Genomic DNA, 17,829 nt, shown 5'->3' on the forward strand with positions numbered 1-17,829 from the left:
AATCTGTGAGTGGAAACCAGCTGTCTGTCTGAAGGAAGCTCTCCAGCTCCACCACTCCTGCTGTGGGCTCTGTGCAAGGACAGAAGTCTTCCAGCTGCACCCCACGGAGGGGCTGGAAGGGTCTCCCTTTCTAGAAGTACCTGGAAAATGGCTGGGGTGAAGGAGCAGGGAGTGAGTAGGAGGGAGCAGCCTGCTCAAGAAACCAGAGCAGTGGCACCTGGCTTTCAAGGAAAATCCAGGAGAGCAGAGTCTTAAAATAGCCAATTCCTGAAAGCAAATGTGCTCAGCTTTAAAAGCCATTACACTTTATGGCCCAGAGCAATTGCTCTTTAATTGCTCTTGCCCCCCAAAGCCCTAAGCTTGGGGAAAGGCAAATCTCCTGCTTGCACACTTCAGCAGAGCCTGAAGATGCTGAGCAGTGCTAATGTCCCTGGCTGCTGCTGGGGAGGCAGGATGAGGGCTGGGCTGGCAGGGGGGGCACAGGTTGCAGCTGGCTCTGCCTACCCACCATGTGCCAAGAGGCTTCAAGTCTCAGGGCAAAGTGTTCCTAGGACACAGCCTGTGGTGTGCTCTGGGGTGGGCTTGGTGTGATGGTGGTGGGCACAGAGGAGTAGGGGAGGTGACACAGGCAGGCTTTAGGGGGCTGTCAGGCAGAATCTGCTCTTTTTAGTAGCAGCATGACTCCATTTGCCTTGGAGTTTCCTTCTCCAGAGACTTTCAAGGCCCATCTGGATGTGCACCTGTGTGACCTGCCCTAGGTGATCCTGCTCTGGCAGGGGTTGGACTCAGTGCCCTCCAGAGGTCCCTTCCAACCCCTACCACGCTGTGGTTCTATGGCAGCAGCCTGCTCCCAGGTGTACCACAGGGGTCTGGGCCTCATGAGCAGAATTCAGTGACCTCCTAGAGACAGGTTGAGGCTGGCAGAGGTGGGGGAGGAGAGTGAAGAGCTAGGGACACAGCTGAGATCCTCCCAAACATGGCCAGGCTGGCGCTGGGATGCCACCATCTCCTCCTTGGCTCTGCTCCTTGTGCTGCTCCATTTGGCTGGGTTAAAGGCCCTGGGCAGCATCTGGAGCTGTGCTGGGGCAAGGGAGGGTGACACTTGGGCAGCCTTCTGGAGAGCAGCTCTCTTGTTAGAGGACAGGAGAGCAAAAGGAGGGGGGCTGATGGCTGAGTGCAGTGGTGCAGTTTGGTGCCAGCATCTCTGCTGCTCAGCATCCCCCAGGGACACGATGGCACTCGAGCTTTTGGGCTCACCGGTGTGTGAATCAGATCTGGAGACGTGTTGCTGGTGCATGCACAGCCCAGAGCAGTTCATGGGCACTTGGATCAATGTGAAAGCTTTTGAAACAGGCCTGCCTGCCTCTTCCCCCAGCCTCAGACACCTGCTGTCCCTCTGTCCTTCCTGTCACACTTGGCTTTGCACCGTGGCCCTTCAGCTCGGACTGAAGCCTGATCTCTCTGTGGCTTCTGCCATGAGTTTCAGCCAAACCTTTCCTCTGCCCTGGCCTGGCTGCATGGTCAGGAACCCAAGGTGTGGGGGCTGTTTCTCTTCCAAAAGCCTTTGCTCTGGGTTAATTGCTGATGGAGCCACCCTCATGCTCTCCCTGAGCAAACCACTTCCTTCGGTTCTCATTCTCCAGAGTTCCTTCTGACGCCATGGAGATAAAAGCACTTTCCATCAATGTTTTTGCTGCTTCTCTAATGCTCTTAATTGTCTCCCATGTCTATTTTGGGGATGCTGGCATCTTCCAGGCACAGCAGCAGCCTCCAGCAGATGGGGGAAATGCAGATGCAGCAGCAGCTCAGCTAATGGCTTGTTTACCCTGCAATAAATAACAGGCAGTGCAACACAAACTGTACCCTGCCCATTCCAGCACAAACATCCCTGATCAGGAGGGAAGTGAAGCACATCCTTTCTCTGAGCCACAGCAGCACCTCTCCAGGTCAGGAGTGCCTGTGGCATGGAGATGCCCAGCCTGGGTTTGCTCTTACAGAGCCTTGCAGGAGGTGCAGTTGGAGCTGGGGCTGGGTGGTGGCTTGATATTTCCCACCCCCCCCCAGCATTAAATTTGCCAGCCCAGCTCAGTTGGAAGCCAGTGAAAGCTTTATTTACAAGCAAAAACTACACTCTACAGGGGAATGGAATGAATGTGTACAGAACAGACAGGACTTGCAGTGTTTACAGACACTTACAATCAATAAACAGCACAGGAAGCCTCCTGGTCAAAGACCAGGGGAAGCTAATGGCTTCTCCCTCTCTGCTCCCCCCTTACCTCCCTGTACAAAAGGGACAAGAGTCAGAAGCAGAGAAGTTAATACCAAAGCAATGCAGCCAAGGTCAAGCAGAAGCAAGTTGGTATCTCTCCAGAGTGAAGAAGCAAGAAGAGAAGGAAATTGGTTTGGGACAACTGGGCTGCATTCTGAGGAGTGTGGCCAGCAGAGCCAGGGAGGTTCTCCTCCCCCTCCACTCTGCCCTGCTGAGACCTCATCTTGAGTCCTGTGTTCAGTTTGGGGCTCCCCAGTTCAAGGGGGACAGGGATCTGATGGAGAGGGTCTAGCAGAGGGCTACCAGGATGATCAGGGGCTTGGAGCACTGCCTGGTGAGGAGAGGCTGAGGGACCTGGGGCTTTGTAGTCTGGAAAAGAGAAGACTTAGAGGGGATTTAATAAATGCTTATAAAGATCTGAGGGCTGAGGGTCAGGAGGGAGGGGACAGGGACAGGCTCTGCTCACTTGCTCCCTGGGATAGGACAAGGAGCAATGGATGTAAGCTGCAGCACAGGAGGTTCCACCTCGACACAAGGAGGAGCTTCTTTACTGCAAGGGTCACAGAGCACTGGAGCAGGCTGCCCAGAGAGGTTGTGGAGTCTCCTTCCCTGGAGACTTTAAAGGCCTGTCTGGATGTGTTTCTGTGTGACCTGTGCTGTATTCTATGGTCCTGCTCTGGCAGGGGGGTTGGACTGGGTGATCTTCGAAGGTCCCTTCCAAGCCCTGACACCCTGTGAGCCTGTGAACTTGTTTTAGTGCCTTCTCTCTCCCACTGGTCTTGTTTAGAAGTGTCTTTATTTTCCTTTTACACCCACTGGTGATTTATTGGCATTTTACTACTTTCTGTTCAAGATCTGTGAAAACCTTTTAAAGGCATGGCCTAAAACTACCACACAGCAGCCAGAGCATCCCTCAGGAGAGGGCTTGGTGCCTAGCTGGGGCAAAGCCAGCAGCAGAGCCAGGGTCTGGGCCTAGACTCAGGACCAGCTGGGTTCAGCCCCATCCAGTGCCAGGGCAGAGCTCCACAGCCAGCCTCCAGCACCTGCCCTCAGTTCTGCTGTCCCTGCTGTTACTTAGCCAAGGTGCCTGCTTGCTCTGCTCCACTGCATCCGTGCCCTCTTCCTCTCCTTGGGTTCATCCTGATTGACAGCCACCCCTACAGAAGCAGACTGACAGGTTCCTGAAGCTGTTCTTGATTCCTGGAGCTGTGCTGTGCTCAAAGTGTGTTGTGACATTTTCCAATGACATTTTGACTTGTAAAGGGACAGCAGTGGCAGCAGCTTCTGTCTGCATCTGAGGCTGACTGCTCTGCAGCCAGAGAAGAAAGAAGGGGAAAGGAGGGGAGAAAGAGGAAGGCAACCCTTTGAGCAGTGCCTGTTGTGACAGCACAAGGGGGTGATGGTTTGAAACTAAAAGAGAGAGGTTCAGACAGGACATAAGAAAGAAATGTTTGACACTGAGGGTGGTGAGAGCCTGGCCCAGGTTGCCCAGAGAGGTGGGAGCTGCCCCATCCCTGGAACCATCCCAGCTCAGGTTGTTTGGGGCTCTGAGCAACCTGCTGGAGCTGCAGATGTCCCTGCTGAGTGCAGGGGGGCTGGACTGGAGGACCTTCAAAGGTCCAACCCAAACCATTCCGAGTCTATAAAACGTTAAACTTTTTCATTGCCCTTCCCCCAGGAAAGATCCAGGTATTGAACCTGCAGCCTGCAGAAGTGGTTCTTCCCCTGCCAGTTAAAGAGGAGGAACTGAGATTTGAGGTATTGCCCTGGTGGGTCAGGTTCACAGCATGCTTTGAGCACACTCCTTAGCTTAGGAGAGTCACTTTCCCAGCTGAGTTTCCTTTGCTTTTCACCTGTAAGCCTCTAGGGAACCTCCCAGGAGCCCCAACACCTGTGGGTGAAAGGACTGGCCTCGAGAGGGGTGGGGGGAGGGGTTGGACAATATCCTGCATCACTCTGCATGTTCCCTGGCGTGCTGGCACTGTGGTGGTTTCTCCTTGCTGCTGTGACCTGAGTTCCTTTTCCTTCTTTGCCCCATCAGAACACATCAGAAATGGAGGGAGGTGGAGACAGCCACCAAAGTAGCATCAACACCCTGCCAGACATCTCCCTGGTAAGACACTGCACCGTGCTGCTGCCTCTGGGGTGGCAGCTGGAGGCAAACTGATGATGCCAAGTCTTGCCTCGGCTTCTGCAGCTCTCTGCTACCTCAGCTGCCCGTGGATGTCACTGCAGTCGCTGGAGTGAATTCATCAGAGCAGTTAGGAGGGGAGGGCTCTGGCTAGGAGCAGAACCAGAGCAGGAACTGGGCAGTTTGTCCTCTGACTGTCCTCATTTGTGAGTCATCTTCTCGTTGCCAGTCAGGTCAGAGAGGTGTCGGAGTGCAAATCAGCTGAGTTCTGTCCTGCTGACTGCCAGCAGGCAGCTGCAAGGGGCTGTGAGCCTGGGGAAGGTCTCAGAGCTGCTGAGCACGGTGTCCTAAAGGCTTCTGTTCTCGGTCTGGCAGGATGACCTCTCCTCCTTCCCAGATGAACCTCCCAACTTCAAGCCTCCACCTCCTCCTGCGGCGGCCCAGACGCTGGACCCCTCTGCTGCCCAGCACAGGAACCCGGGGAGGGAGAAGCCCAAGCGCCCTTCCTCCGAGTCCTCCCAGTCAGGCCTCTTCTTCGTGGCCCCTCGAAACCCCACGCCCCCTCCCGGCCAGCCCGAGAAGGACACGCTCAGCGTGGCGTCCACTGCCACCGCCTCCACCGAGGAGTCGGCCCCCGGCGCTATCTATGCCACCATCTCCCCAGCCCCACACGGCTCCAGGAGGCAAATGGATGCCCAGCTCTCCTTGGTCAGCCAACACCCCATCGGGCCCTTCCCCAGGGTCCAGTCCCCGACCAGGTTGAAGACCCCGTCCCCGGACGGCCCTGCGGCCGGTGGGCTTCAGAGCCCTCCTTCGCCGTCCCCTCCGCCGCCCCCGTCCCACCCTGCGCCCCCTCCACCCGACAAGGGCAGCCCCCAGGCCGTGGCCAACCAGCACTTCATCATGGTGGAGGTGCACCAGCCCAACAGTGAGCCTGACGTCAACGAAGTGAGGCCCCTGCCCCAGGCCAGAGGTGGGTGTCCGCTTAGCAGCCGTGGGGTGAAACAAACCCTCCGTGGGGTGAAACAAACCCCTCTGTGGGGTGAAACAAACCCTCCGTGGGGTGAAACAAAACCCTTCCATGGGGTGAAACAAACCCCTCCGTGGGGTGAAACAAACCCTTCCATGGGGTGAAACAAACCCTCCATGGGGTGAAACAAACCCTTCCGTGGGGTGAAACAAACCCTTCCATGGGGTGAAACAAACCCTCCGTGGGGTGAAACAAACCCTTCCATGGGGTGAAACAAACCCCTCCGTGGGGTGAAACAAACCCTTCCGTGGGGTGAAACAAACCCTTCCATGGGCTGAAACAAACCCCTCCGTGGGGTGAAACAAACCCCTCCGTGGGGTGAAACAAACCCTCCGTGGGGTGAAACAAACCCTCCGTGGGGTGAAACAAACCCTTCCATGGGGTGAAACAAACCCCTCCATGGGGTGGTCCTCAAGAGAATCAGAGAATCAATAAGGTTGGAAAAGACCTCAGAGATCATCAAGTGCAACCTGCTGCCTAATACCCAACACCTCCTGACAACTAACCCATAGCTCCAAGTGCCACATCCAGTCCCCTCTTGAACACCTCCAGGGATGGGGACTCCACCACCTCCCTGGGCAGCACATCCCCATGGCCAATCTCTCTTGCTGGGAAGAACTTTCTCCTCACCTCCAGCCTAAACTTCCCCTGGCACAGCTTGAGACTGTGTCCTCTTGTTCTGGGGCTGCTTGCCTGGGAAAAGAGCCCAACCCCCACCTGGCTACAACCTCCCTTCAGGGAGTTGGAGAGAGCAAGAAGGTCTCCCCTGAGCCTCCTCTTCTGCAGGCTAAGCAACCCCAGCTCCCTCAGCCTCTCCTCCCAGGGCTGTGCTCCAGACCCCTCCCCAGCCTTGTTGCCCTTCCCTGGACACCTTCAAGTCTCTCAATGTCCTTCTTAAACTGAGGAGCCCAGGACTGGACACAGGACTCAAGGTGTGGCCTAAGCAGTGCTGAGCACAGGGCAGAATGGCCTCCCTGCTCCTGCTGGCCACACTCTTCCTGATGCAGGAGAACCAGGTGAAGAGACAGCTCTCGGGGCAGGAACTGGGAAGGGGATGTGAGAGGCATGCATAGATCTGCAGCTCCTTGTCTAAGTGCAAGGTTTGCTTGCAGGATTTTGGTTGGATATTAGGAAATGCTTCTTTGCTGCAAGAGTGGTCAGGGATAGGCACAAGCTGCCCAGGGAGGTGGTGGAGTCCCCATCCCTAGAGGTGTTCAAGAAACCTGTGGCCATGGCACTTGGGGCCAGGGTTTGGTGGCCATGGTGGTGTTGGGTTGAGGGTTGGACTGGATGTTCTTAGGGGGCTTCTCCAACCCCCCAAATTCTGTGTGGGCTGGCAGCTCCTGCCAGGGAGGAGTTGTGGGGATAACACTGGTGGCATCGTGGTTCAAACTCCGGGTCAGGGGAGCAGGGTAAAAGCCACACAGCCTGGATGGATGCAGCAACGTGCTGCTCTGTGGTGGCTGTGTGTTGGGTTGGCTTTTCTTCCCAGATGAGTTTTCTGTTGCAGAAAACAGCTTGATGGCATCACAGCCAAAAAAAGGAAAAACCCCAACAACCAATAAATGAAAAGCCAGGACCCACAGAAAGCCCTCCTGAGGCTGCCAAAGTGTTAGCAGCAGCCGTGGTGTTAATCTCCAAGCCAAAGCCTACTCAGCCCTGGGCTTTGACGGCTCTGGAGGAGCTGTGCAGTTACACAGCCAGCTCCCGGTCAGCTCCCAGCACGCTCCTCAAAGCCTCTCTGCTTTTCCAGTGCAATCTGGGCTGACCTTTTCTTGAAGACCAAGCTCTGGGAGGCACTTGATTGCAGCCTCTCTCCTGTGTGGGCTTTGCTCCATTCGTTAATAACTTCTACTTCCAGTGGAGGTTTAAAAAGGGGGGGGGGGGGGGGGGCGGGAAGAAGCAGTTCTGGGATTTTTCCATCGAATCTAGATTTCGGGGGAGGGCAAAAAGTCTAACTGTGCCCAGACTGCGCTTTGGGGTTAGGTTTACCCTGAGCATATCTCCGGCAAAAGAAGTGGACGTGAGGAGGAGCGTGGTGGGCTGCACACGTTCCCTCAGCACATGGCTGGGGTCCAGCCGGAGTGGGTGAGGTGGTGCTGGAGCCCTGAGGGTGCCCAGGAGGGTGCTTCTGGTGAGACTCTTTGAGGTGGGGGTACCCACAGCGTCCCCCAGCCCCTGAGAACCCCTCGGTCTGCGTCCGTGCTCCGTGGGACGCGATGCGAGCGGCGTTGGCGCCCTCTAGTGGCACTGTCCTGCCACTGCCACCAATTCAGGAATGGTGAGGGTCCGGGGATGGGTGAAGGGCCGTTGGCACCGGAGGAAGATCAGATCCTGCCCGAGCAGTGTCAGCAGTGTGACCACAGCTCCTCCAAGCTCCAGAGCCCCCCAGCCCCTCAGCCGTTGTTCCTGACGCTCATTTCCAGAGGCAGTCCTCATCCACATCCAGAATCTTCATCCTCAAACAGGACAAAGCTCCTTCCTGGTAGCTCTCCAGTGCTTGGGTCCATCCCCATCTCCTCCCAACCCCTGCTGTTGAGCATGAGCTGGTTCAAACTAGCCTCCAGCACAATCTCTGAGCGCCTCATCACTCTCTCCCTCTATCCCAGTTTGGGATCTGGGTTGGATCCTAGACCTGGATTTGAGGCTACTTGTACCTTGATGCTCCCTGTGTACAGCTCTGCTCTTCAGGAGGGGTCAGCTTGGGAACCACCCCACTCTAAAGTCCAGGTCTGAGTCCCAGGGAACCTGCCCAGCCCTGGGAGTGGGTGAGATAAAGAGGGGAGGTTCAGACTAGGTGTGAGGAAGAGGTTTGTTACAATGAGAGTGGCAAGACCCTCGTCCCAGATTGCCCAGATCCCTGGAACCACTCCGGGCCAGGTTTGGGGCTCTGAGCAACCTGCTTTAGCCAAAGCTGTCCCTGCTGACTGCAGGGGGGAGGTTGGACTGGGTGACCTCTAACGAGGTCCCTTCCAAGCCAAACCGTTCCGAGGTTCTGTGCCGGCCGCAGGGCCGCGCTGCCCAAGCTCTAACAGCCCTGCTCTCTCCCCAGCCTCCACGCTCTCCCAGCTGTCGGACAGCGGGCAGACCCTCAGCGAGGACAGCGGGGTGGACATCGGGGAGGTCGAGATGGGCGGCAAGGACAAGAGCCGGCAGCCGGTCCCGGGGAAAGGCCGAAGCCTCAAGGAGGCCACGAGGAGCGAGGGGGTGGCAGAAGGGGCCGCCAAGCCGGTGAGGCTGGGTGCCCAGGGGCCTCGGGGCGCTGCCTTTCCTGGGTGGTGGGCACCAGGGGCTGCCAAAGGGCAGTGGTGCTCCCCACTGCTGGTTCTGCTCCCTCTGCCTGGGGCAGCAACCCTCCTTCTGTGCTTTGTCGTTATTCTCATTATTCACTGGCTGTGGAGAAGGGAGCCAGGAGCTGTGAGAGGGGCACTGTAGGGCTGATACATCCCATCCTGAGTAGATCTGGTCCTTCCCAGCTCCAGCAAACAGCTGCCTGGGACATGGCAGAGTTCCTGGCTCTCAGAGGACTCCCACAGGGCACAAATGTCCTGTGAGTAAAGTCACCCAGAGGAAAGGTGGCACCAGGCATCAGAAGTAAATTGGAGGGTTTCTAATGGGGCATAGTCAGGCAGTTGGAGAGCACCTCTGCTCCTTCCCCCTTGCCCTGCCTGACCTGCACACAGCTGGGATGCCAAGAGTCAGTGTGTCTGTCCCCCTCCCATGCAAGCCTGTGATGGGCCCCTGGCCGAGGGGGCACGGCAGGCAAACAGTGCCTGGCCTCCCTTGGCAGCCCTGCCATCTCCTCTCCCCACAGCCAGGGCTCCTGGAGCCCACATCCTGTCTGATCCGAGTGTCCAAGAGCGCACCAACCTTGGGGATCGCCATCGAGGGGGGAGCCAACACGCGGCAGCCGCTGCCCCGCATCGTCACCATCCAGGTAGGGCAGGCTGGGGGGGGGGGGGGCAAGAATTCCATGCATGTCCCAACCCTCTCCTCCCTGGACAGGAAAAAAAAGGGCTAGGGAAAAGCCCTTCATCCCCAAGAGGAATTTGGGGGATTTTTCTCCTCCTCCTCCTCGAGCCCTGCATCTCCCCAGGTAGCAGAGACATCATTGTGCTCTTGGAGGTAGAGGTTGCTGAAGGTCACACCCATGTGCCATGGACTGATCCCACACCCATGTGCCATGGATTGATCTCACACCCATCCCAAGGGGATGGAGGGGATCCCAGCAGCCTGGCTGGTGTCTCCAGATGTCTGGAAGACCGGGCCAAGGGGGAAGTGGTGGCTGATATCCGAGGAGCTGAGCCCTCAGGAGCTGTCTCCCCCCCCCTCACCACTTCGCCTGCTGTTTACTTGGGGCCAAATTCAAGTTATTTAGAGAGGGGGGTGAAAAAAAGAGAGAAACAAAGTTGGTTGGGTTTGGTCACTCCAGCTGCTGCAGGAGCATGCAGGAGGGAAGGCAAATTCATTCTCCCTCCCAACACCATGAAATGTTTCGCTGCCATCCTGTTCACCCTGACCTGGCGGACGCCAGGTCAGGGTGAACAGGATGGCAGCGAAGCATTTCCTATCCTCCCCCCCCAAACCCCTCTCCACCTGGCTGGAACCAGGAGCTGAAGCCACCTTTCTCCCGCAGCGCGGGGGCTCGGCACACAACTGTGGGAAGCTGAAGGTGGGCCACGTCATTTTGGAGGTGAACGGCACGGGGCTGCAAGGCAAAGAGCATCGGGAAGCCGCCCGCATCATCGCTGAAGCCTTTAAGCTGAAGGAGAAGGACTACATCGATTTTTTGGTCACAGAGTTCAACGTCGCCCTCTAGGGACCCTAAAACGGGGTCGCGGAGGGTTGGCGCGGGGGGGAGAGGGAGGGGGGTGGGGTTTGGGGAGGGGGGGAGGTGTTTGAAGGACGCGGCTTGGGATGGAGTAGAGGGGGAAGCGCCCAAACGGGGGTTGAAAAAGCAGCATCCCACCACCCCCACCCCAGCCCCATCCCTCCCCACCCCCCCCCAGAGCCCGCACGCGCAGACACCCCTCCCCCAGCTTGTACCCCAAAACGTCCCTTTGCCCGCTAGGTCGGGCAGGCTGAGAATGGGTAGAAATCGGTGCACGTCCCTTAAAAACAAAAAGGAAAAGAAAAATAATCACCATCTTTGCCCTCTCTCGGAGGGGGACCCTGCCCTGGGTGGGGGGGAACGCCCCTGCGCCCCTGGGAGCGAGGCAAAGGAGGACAGCAGGGGTCAGGCTGTCGCCGCTGTCGCTTGTGAGTGCCACACGCAGAGCAAAGCTGGAGCCGTGGGCTCAGGCTGGAGGGGCTTTTATTTATGGTTTTGGGGTGGCACCATGCCACGGGGAGAGGATGCAGAGAGAGCAACCGGAGGCCTTGTACATTGCTGGCAACGTCGTATTTATAAATTACAGAGCTTGTGCTTTTCATTTCTTTTCTTTTTTTTTTTTCAATAAATCTTATCAGGGTAGGGGAAAAATAGAGAGAGAGAGTTGGGGGGGCGGGGATCTTGGGAAGGATTGTTTTATCCCCATTCCTATCCCCAGCCAGGGCCACCGGCCCGGGGATGTGAATGGGGATGACCCGAAGCAGGGGCAGCCTCTGACCTCCTCTCGCTGCGGCACGGGGAGCCCCCCGCGGCATAAATTATGCTAATGAGAGCCCCTGATTGGTCGTCCGCCGAAGAAGGCGGAGTTCCTTCCCCCGAGCGCTCGTTTCTGATTGGCTGGGCGCGGAGAGTATGCTAATGAGGCCGCCGGCGGGCTGTGCTATTGTCCGGCGGGGCCGGGCCGGGAGGAGCCGGAGCTGGCGGCGGGGCCGGGGCCGGGGTTGCGATTGGGGCCGGGGCACGGAGCCGCCCAACGCCGGGTGATGAGGGGCCGGCCGGGCTCTGCCTGCAGGTGAGAAGCCGCGGGGCAGCTGTTGGAGGAGCGGGCAGGGACAGTGGCCCTTCTCCGGCGGTGCTGCCAGCGCCAGATGTGCGTCTCCGGGGCTGGAGCGGGGCGTGGGGCCCAGCGCGGGTGCTCGCTGTAAGCCGCGGGGGTGGGAAGGAGATGGCCCCCGGGGGATGCGCAGCTGGCGCCCCACGGGGCTGGTTCCACCCTGGAGGCGGCTGTGGGGGGGCCGCATCCGGTACCTCCCCGGCTCTGGCGGGGCTGGCTCGCAGCTGGGATCCGGTTGTGAGCCTTGGGTGGGAGTCTTGTAGTGGAGGAGATGCGGCGTGCGGGATGTGGGACTCGTCGCTGCGCCGCTTGTCACCCACCCGTGTGCCGCCCCACGCCACCCGCTGCCCTTCCGCATCACCCCACGTTATCCTGCATCAAAGCCAAAGCCTTCGCGGCCCCGGGGAAACTTGCCGTAACTTTCCTTATTCCGCTGCTTCCTCCCCGCCCAGGGCCGAATCCTCCTCCCGGCTCTGCGCGGCAGGGTTTCGGGAAGGTTTCATCAGGCTGGCGTGGCCCAAGGGCGGCTGCAAGCCAAGCCCGCAGGCTGCGGGACGCGAGGCCGTGCGGCTCCTCCGAAGGAAGCTGCGGGGACTGCCTGCAGCTCCAGTTCCTTGTTTCGTTTCAAGGGCAGCTGAAGTCAGTCCATGGGTGCCCTGGGTGCCTCCCCACCCATGCGGGGATGTTTCGAGGACTCCCTGGAGACCTGGCGCAGGCTGTTTGCCCGAGCGCAGCCTGTTGCTGGTTAACACCACCGCACGCTGCCAGATGCCGGCTGCCCTCCCGTGTCCCCCGCCGCCTCCTCCTGCCCTGCGCTAATAAGGGATCTCTGTGCCCCCGGCTCTGTCGCAGCGGTGGCAGCTCTCTCCAGACGGGGATTAAGGCTGCTGCCCTTCACTGGCTGCCCTGTCTCGCCCCACCTCCCACTGGGACGCCGAGGTTCAGCCCGGGGGGGCAACCCTGCTGTTTTCCAGAGCAGACCCTGGAGACAAGGCTGTCCCCAGGCAAAACAGGACCCTGCGTGGGGCTGATGTGCCACGGGGGAGGTAGGAACCTGGCCGTGGGAGCAGTTCCTTGTCCCACCACAGGGCTTGTCTTAGGTGCAAGTGATGGAGAGATGTCGTTTCCTCGGGGTTTTGGCACTTCTCCATGGGAATATGGGGAAGCCTGGGGGGAGTATTTCGCTCTCTGAGGGAGGGGACCTGCAGGAAGGCTGGGGAGGGACTGTTTAGGCGGGCTTGTGGTGATAGGACGAGGGGCAATGGTTTGAAACTGGAGCAGGACAGATTTAGGTTGGACTTTAGGAGGAAGTTCTGCACAACGAGAGTGGTGAAACACTGCACCACGTTGCCCAGGGAAGTGGTTGAGGCTTTGTGGCAGCCTGAGATGTCCTTGCTGACTGCAGGGGGGAGTTGGACAGCATGACTTCTGGGGGTCCCTTCCAAGCCAATGCAATCTGTGAACCTGACACAGAGAGAGGAGCTTGGTGGGGACATGGCCCTTCCAGGCAGAGGAACTGGGGGGGGGACAGGACTCATGGGCTTTGGGGAGACGATGCAGGAGCAGGACAAGGAGGGTTTGCCAGGCTCTTCCTCGCTGTGATGGTTTCTCCCATGCTTTACAAACCAAGCAGGCAGCATTTCTGCTCCTCTGCCCTCTTTCACGTTCATAGAGCAAGACTCTGAGCTGAAAAAGAGAAAACTTTATGAACCAGGAATTCCTCCCTCCCTCCTGGAGTGCAGAAGCCCCTTGCCAAGTTTCAGCCCCAGGCTGCTGTTCTGGCCTCCTCCAAACCACCCCCCTCTGTCTCTCTCTCTCTCTCTCCAAAACAAAAGAGATGGCAACGCTGACGTGCTGCTCCTGCTCAGACAAAAAAAAGCTGAGCTGGGAAGTGGAAGGGGACACAGCTAACCCTTCCCTGCAAGGGCACCAGCACCAAGCATCATCCTCTCTTTGCTTTTCACCTCTCTTTTTAAGCAGGAAAAGAGGTCTGGGGTTGGGTTTCATGGTTTAGGAGGGGAAAATCACCACCCCTTTGATCAAGAAGGGAGTTCAAGTTCCTCCTGCCTCCCAGACAGGCACGAATGTGCCTGTCTGGGAGGCAGGAGGAGCTTGAACTCCCTTCCCGGGGGATTAGAGCCTCCCCAACCCTCCTCCTCTGCCCAGGGCTTGACAAGACAGTGAAGGCAGAGTGACAGCAGCCTTGTCCCTTCCTCTCCATGTCACCAAGCAAGCCCTGGGGCTGGGGCTGTGGTGTCCTCCTCTGCTGTCACCACCAATGAAGCCAGGAGCAGGGATGGGGACACTGTGTTGCTTCGTGGTGGGCTTGGGGTGTGCTGCTTGTTCTGCATCACACATGCAGTTGAGTTGGGGTGGTCTCAGCTTTGCCAGCTCCATCTCTGTCCTGCTGGGCTTTGCCAGGAGAGGGGCAGGATGAGTGTGCTGGAAGGTGAAGCTGCCTGCAGGTGAATTGGAGATTGGGAGGTGTAGGGCAGGGATGGGCAGAGAGGACTCCTCCTGCCTGCTGGCCAGGCAAGAGACCTGGCAGAACTCCTATCCACCTCTGAGGGACAAACCTGAGGGTTGGAAGGGACCTTTGGAGATCAGCCAGGCCAACCTCCCCCCCCTGCTAAAGCAGGGCACCCCCAGCAGCTTGCACAGGATCACAATGGCCAGCTGGGTTTGGAATCTCTCCACAGAAGGAGACTCCACAGCCTCTCTGGGCAGCCTGCTCCAGGCCTCCAGCAGCCTCACACCAAACAACTTTCTCCTTCCCTTCAGATGGAGCCTCCTGGGTCCCAGTTTGTGCCCAGAGCCTCCTGGGTCCCAGTTTGTGCCCAGTGCCCCTTGTCTTGCCACTGGGAAGTGTTTGGCCCCAGCCTCTTGCCCCCTACCCTTTAGCTCTTGATGAACATTGCTCAGCTCCCCTCTGGGGCTGCTCTTCTCCAGGCTCCACAGCCCCAGGGCTCTCAGCTTTTCCCCTCACTGAGATGCTCCCTCAGCATCTTCACAGCCCTCACTACAAACTCAGGACAGCCCTGGCTGAGTGTGAAAGGGCAGGAGAGAGGCTGAGGGTCTCAGGCAGAGCCCAGGGGTGCAAGACATTTTCTAGCTGAGGTTTTGAAACGTCTTTGTAGCTCTTTCTCTGATCCCCCTGGTGCAAAGCCCCAGCTTTGCTGAGGGCTATCTGTCTATATTTATACACACACACACTTGGCTTTGTTTCCATCTGCTTTGTGGCTCCCCAGTACGTGGCCACATCATTCCCCAGGCTGTTCTGTGCTACCATGGCAGCCAGCAGCTCACTTCAAGGGGGAAAAAAAACAACAAACAACCCACAGATTCTTCTCTCTTACCACCAGGACCACTGGCAGAGAGACTGTCTGGGGAAAGCCATAACTGAGGCTGGCTTTGCCAGCAGATCCTCAGGCTGGGGCTGCTGCAGCTGGGGGGATGGAGAGAGACACTGCTCAGAACTGGGGTGATGGCTGTGGGTTAGGGAAGAGTCTGCCAAAACCACATAGGAAACATTTTAACCCCCTTCACCCCGAGACAACAGGACCCACAGGCTCCATTCACCCACCACACACCTGCTGGGACCCCCCCCTCCCCTGCCCAGGGATGATGTTTGGGGCTCCCCAGCTCTGGGGGATGCTGCAGGGGTTGAGGTGGGTTGAGGGGCACATTCATAGTACCATAGAATCAGTCAGGGTTGGAAGGGACCACAAGGATCGTCCACTTCCAACCCCCCTGCCATGGGCAGGGACACCCCACACTAGATCAGCCTGGCCAGAGCCTCATCCAGCCTGGGCTTAAACACCTCCAGGGATGGGGCCTCGACCACCTCCCTGGACAACCCATTCCAGGGCTTCACCACTTTCATGGGGAAGAACTTCCTCCTCACCTCCAGCCTGAATCTCCCACCTCCAGCACATTGATGTGCTGCTTCTCCAGGCCAGGATGTGAGGAAGCTCTCAGGGCTGGAAACATCCTACTTCGAGAGGGCCTAGAGCCAGAATTGCTCTTTAGCTGTGCTGAGCTCCCACAGATCCTGAAGCATCCCATGGGAAGCCCTCTCCTCCTTGCTGGCAGCACCCTGGAGGCAGGAGAAGCTGTGGAGCATCTCCAGGGGCAGAAAGTGAAGTTGCCCAGCCAGTGTATGGCCAAAAAAACCTCCTGCAGACCCCCCAGGAGGTTTGTGAGACCCTAAGAGGTGCTTTGGAAAGCCCCAAGGATAGAATCACAGAATCAACCAGGCTGGAAAAGACCTCAGAGGTCATCAAGTCCAAGCTGTCACCCAACACCTCCTGACAGCTAAACCATGGCTCCAAGGGCCACCTCTGCTACCCTCTGGGGGTAAAGAGGAAGAACAAAAGCTGGTCCCAGTGGTGTAAATGAGAACTCCAGAAGAGGACCTGCTTGGAGAAGGTCCTTTCCTGGGAGTGAGGCAGAAGATTCATAGGGACAGGCTGGGTCAGCAGCCCACGGAATCAAGCAGGTTGGAAAAGACCTCAGAGATCATCAGGTCCAAGCTGACACCCAACACCTCCTGACAACTAAATCATGGCTCCAAGTGCCACATCCAATCCCCTCTGGAACACCTCCAGAGGCAGTGACTCCACCACTTCCCTGGGCAGCACATTCCAATGGCAAATTGCTCTTTCTGGGAAGAACTTTCTCCTCCCCTCCAGCCTAAACTTCCCCTGGCACAGCTTGAGACTGTGGCCTCTTGTTCTGGTGCTGCTTGCCTGGGAGAAGAGACCAACCCCCACCTGGCTACAACCTCCCTTCAGGGAGTTGGAGAGAGCAAGAAGGTCTCCCCTGAGCCTCCTCTTCCCCAGGTTGAACAACTCCATCTCCCTCAGCCTCTCCTCATGTGCAGCCAGGGCTGGGATCACACTGCTGCCGGTGCAAGGACAGTGCCTGAGGACCCTGATGCTGGGTGCCACTAGAAGATAACCCCCAAGCCCCCTCTCAGGGCAGGACTTACACTCTGCAGATCTGAGGCTTTGGGGTGGGTTAGAGGAGCTCCCTGGAGCATACAGCAGGATCATCACCACCCCTGAGCCAGCAAATCAACCCCAAAGCACTCCAAAATCACCCTGGCTGAGCGCAGCCACCCCAGGGACCGTGCCAGGGTCTCAGTAGCAGCTGGGAGCTTGCTCAGCTCCCCTCCTCGTGCCACTAATTACACCCTAACGAGCTGTATTAATTAACTGCTGGCAAATAACCCCAGGGCACCAGGCTGCCTGATGGTGACTGCAGCATTCCCAGGGCCAGGAGGAGCAGCTCGGGCCGGTGAGCCTCTCCTTGGAGAAGTCTGCCTGGCTGAATTTTGGGGTCATTTGGGTGAATTTGGGGGGGGTTGTATGGATTAAGAAAACCCCAATAAAGGTTTTGATGAAAGGGCCTCCTGGCCAGGCAAGGCCTGATGGGGTTAAAACATTTGTGGTCACCTAGGAACTTGCAGGAACCACCCAAGCTGTGGTTTCCTACTTCTGCAAAAGCCCTCAGAGAGGCACAGGAAGGGTTTGGGGTTGCTCAGAGAGGTGCTGCTTTGGGGGCCCTCGGGGCGGGGGGGGGTCACAGTGATGGGGATGTCCCCAGGGTGCTGCTGCTGTGGGGTGAGTGTACCCTGGCCGAAGCTGCTTGCCCTGGGGTTGAGTTGGGGCTGCCGTGGGCTGGTTGCTGTCGATGGGTGCCAGCCACCAGCCTGTGGGCAGCTGCCACCTGCAGCCCCTGGTGGCCTGCCCTGGGCTCAGACAGGGCTGAGGAGGCCTTGCTGGGAAAGCCCCAGGGCCGTTCTTGCTTCCTGCCCCGCGGCTGGGGTTTTGGCATCCGGTGTCTGTGGAGCTGCAGCACCGGGAGCCCCGGCACGCTGAGCAGCGGGGGGAGGGCCAGCTCCTGCTTTTGGGTCATTGTGGGAGTGAGATTTTCGGGATCCCTTTCCCAGAGGGGCCTTGGGATGCTTCTGCCTCCCCACCCCAGCACTGTCCTGTGCCCTGGTGGCACCACTAAGGGTCCCCAAGCTGTGGTTGCCGGGTTGGGGTGACATCAAGAGGGTGCCAGCATGGGCTGAGTGTCACCCGGTGCCCTCCCTGGGTGGGGAAAAAGCCTTCTGGAGTGGCCCTGGGGGGCTTCTTCCCCGTGGGGACCATCGTGGATGTTCCCAGCTTTATGGAGGGATGGGAAGGGGGGGGGAGCTGGCCCAAGAGTGTCACTTCCCTGTCATGGGGGGTTGCTCTTGTCCCCAGGGTCTGGGGGCGTCCCTGGCAGTTAGAAGAGGAGATGCCTCCAACAGAGCCCACTGAGCATCCCCCCCTCTCGCTCGGCCCCCGCCAGGACGCGGCGATGCTGTGACCTACATTCGTGGCAAGGAGGTCCCCAGCCTGCCACAGCCACCGGCGCCGGGCCATGAAGCGGCACAAGTGACAGGGACAGAGTGCCCGCGGGC

At 58.3% G+C, this 17,829-nt stretch overlaps 1 protein-coding gene across 2 annotated transcripts in view; it reads left to right on the top strand.

The window, feature by feature from the left end:
* The window catches only part of WHRN (whirlin), a 70,099-nt gene extending 59,817 nt beyond the window's left edge, over positions 1-10,282 (top strand). For both annotated transcript variants that reach the window (XM_054174379.1, XM_054174380.1), the window contains 5 exons: positions 4,311-4,382; positions 4,776-5,373; positions 8,483-8,661; positions 9,245-9,367; positions 10,067-10,282. In XM_054174379.1, coding sequence (XP_054030354.1) covers positions 4,311-4,382; positions 4,776-5,373; positions 8,483-8,661; positions 9,245-9,367; positions 10,067-10,249 — 1,155 coding nt within the window. In that variant the 3' untranslated portion in view covers positions 10,250-10,282. The remainder of the gene's footprint in view (positions 1-4,310; positions 4,383-4,775; positions 5,374-8,482; positions 8,662-9,244; positions 9,368-10,066) is intronic.
* The last annotated feature ends 7,547 nt before the right edge of the window (positions 10,283-17,829 follow it).

The sequence above is a fragment of the Dryobates pubescens genome, chromosome 29, assembly GCF_014839835.1.
Source record: "Dryobates pubescens isolate bDryPub1 chromosome 29, bDryPub1.pri, whole genome shotgun sequence".
Taxonomy (NCBI): Eukaryota; Metazoa; Chordata; class Aves; order Piciformes; family Picidae; genus Dryobates; species Dryobates pubescens.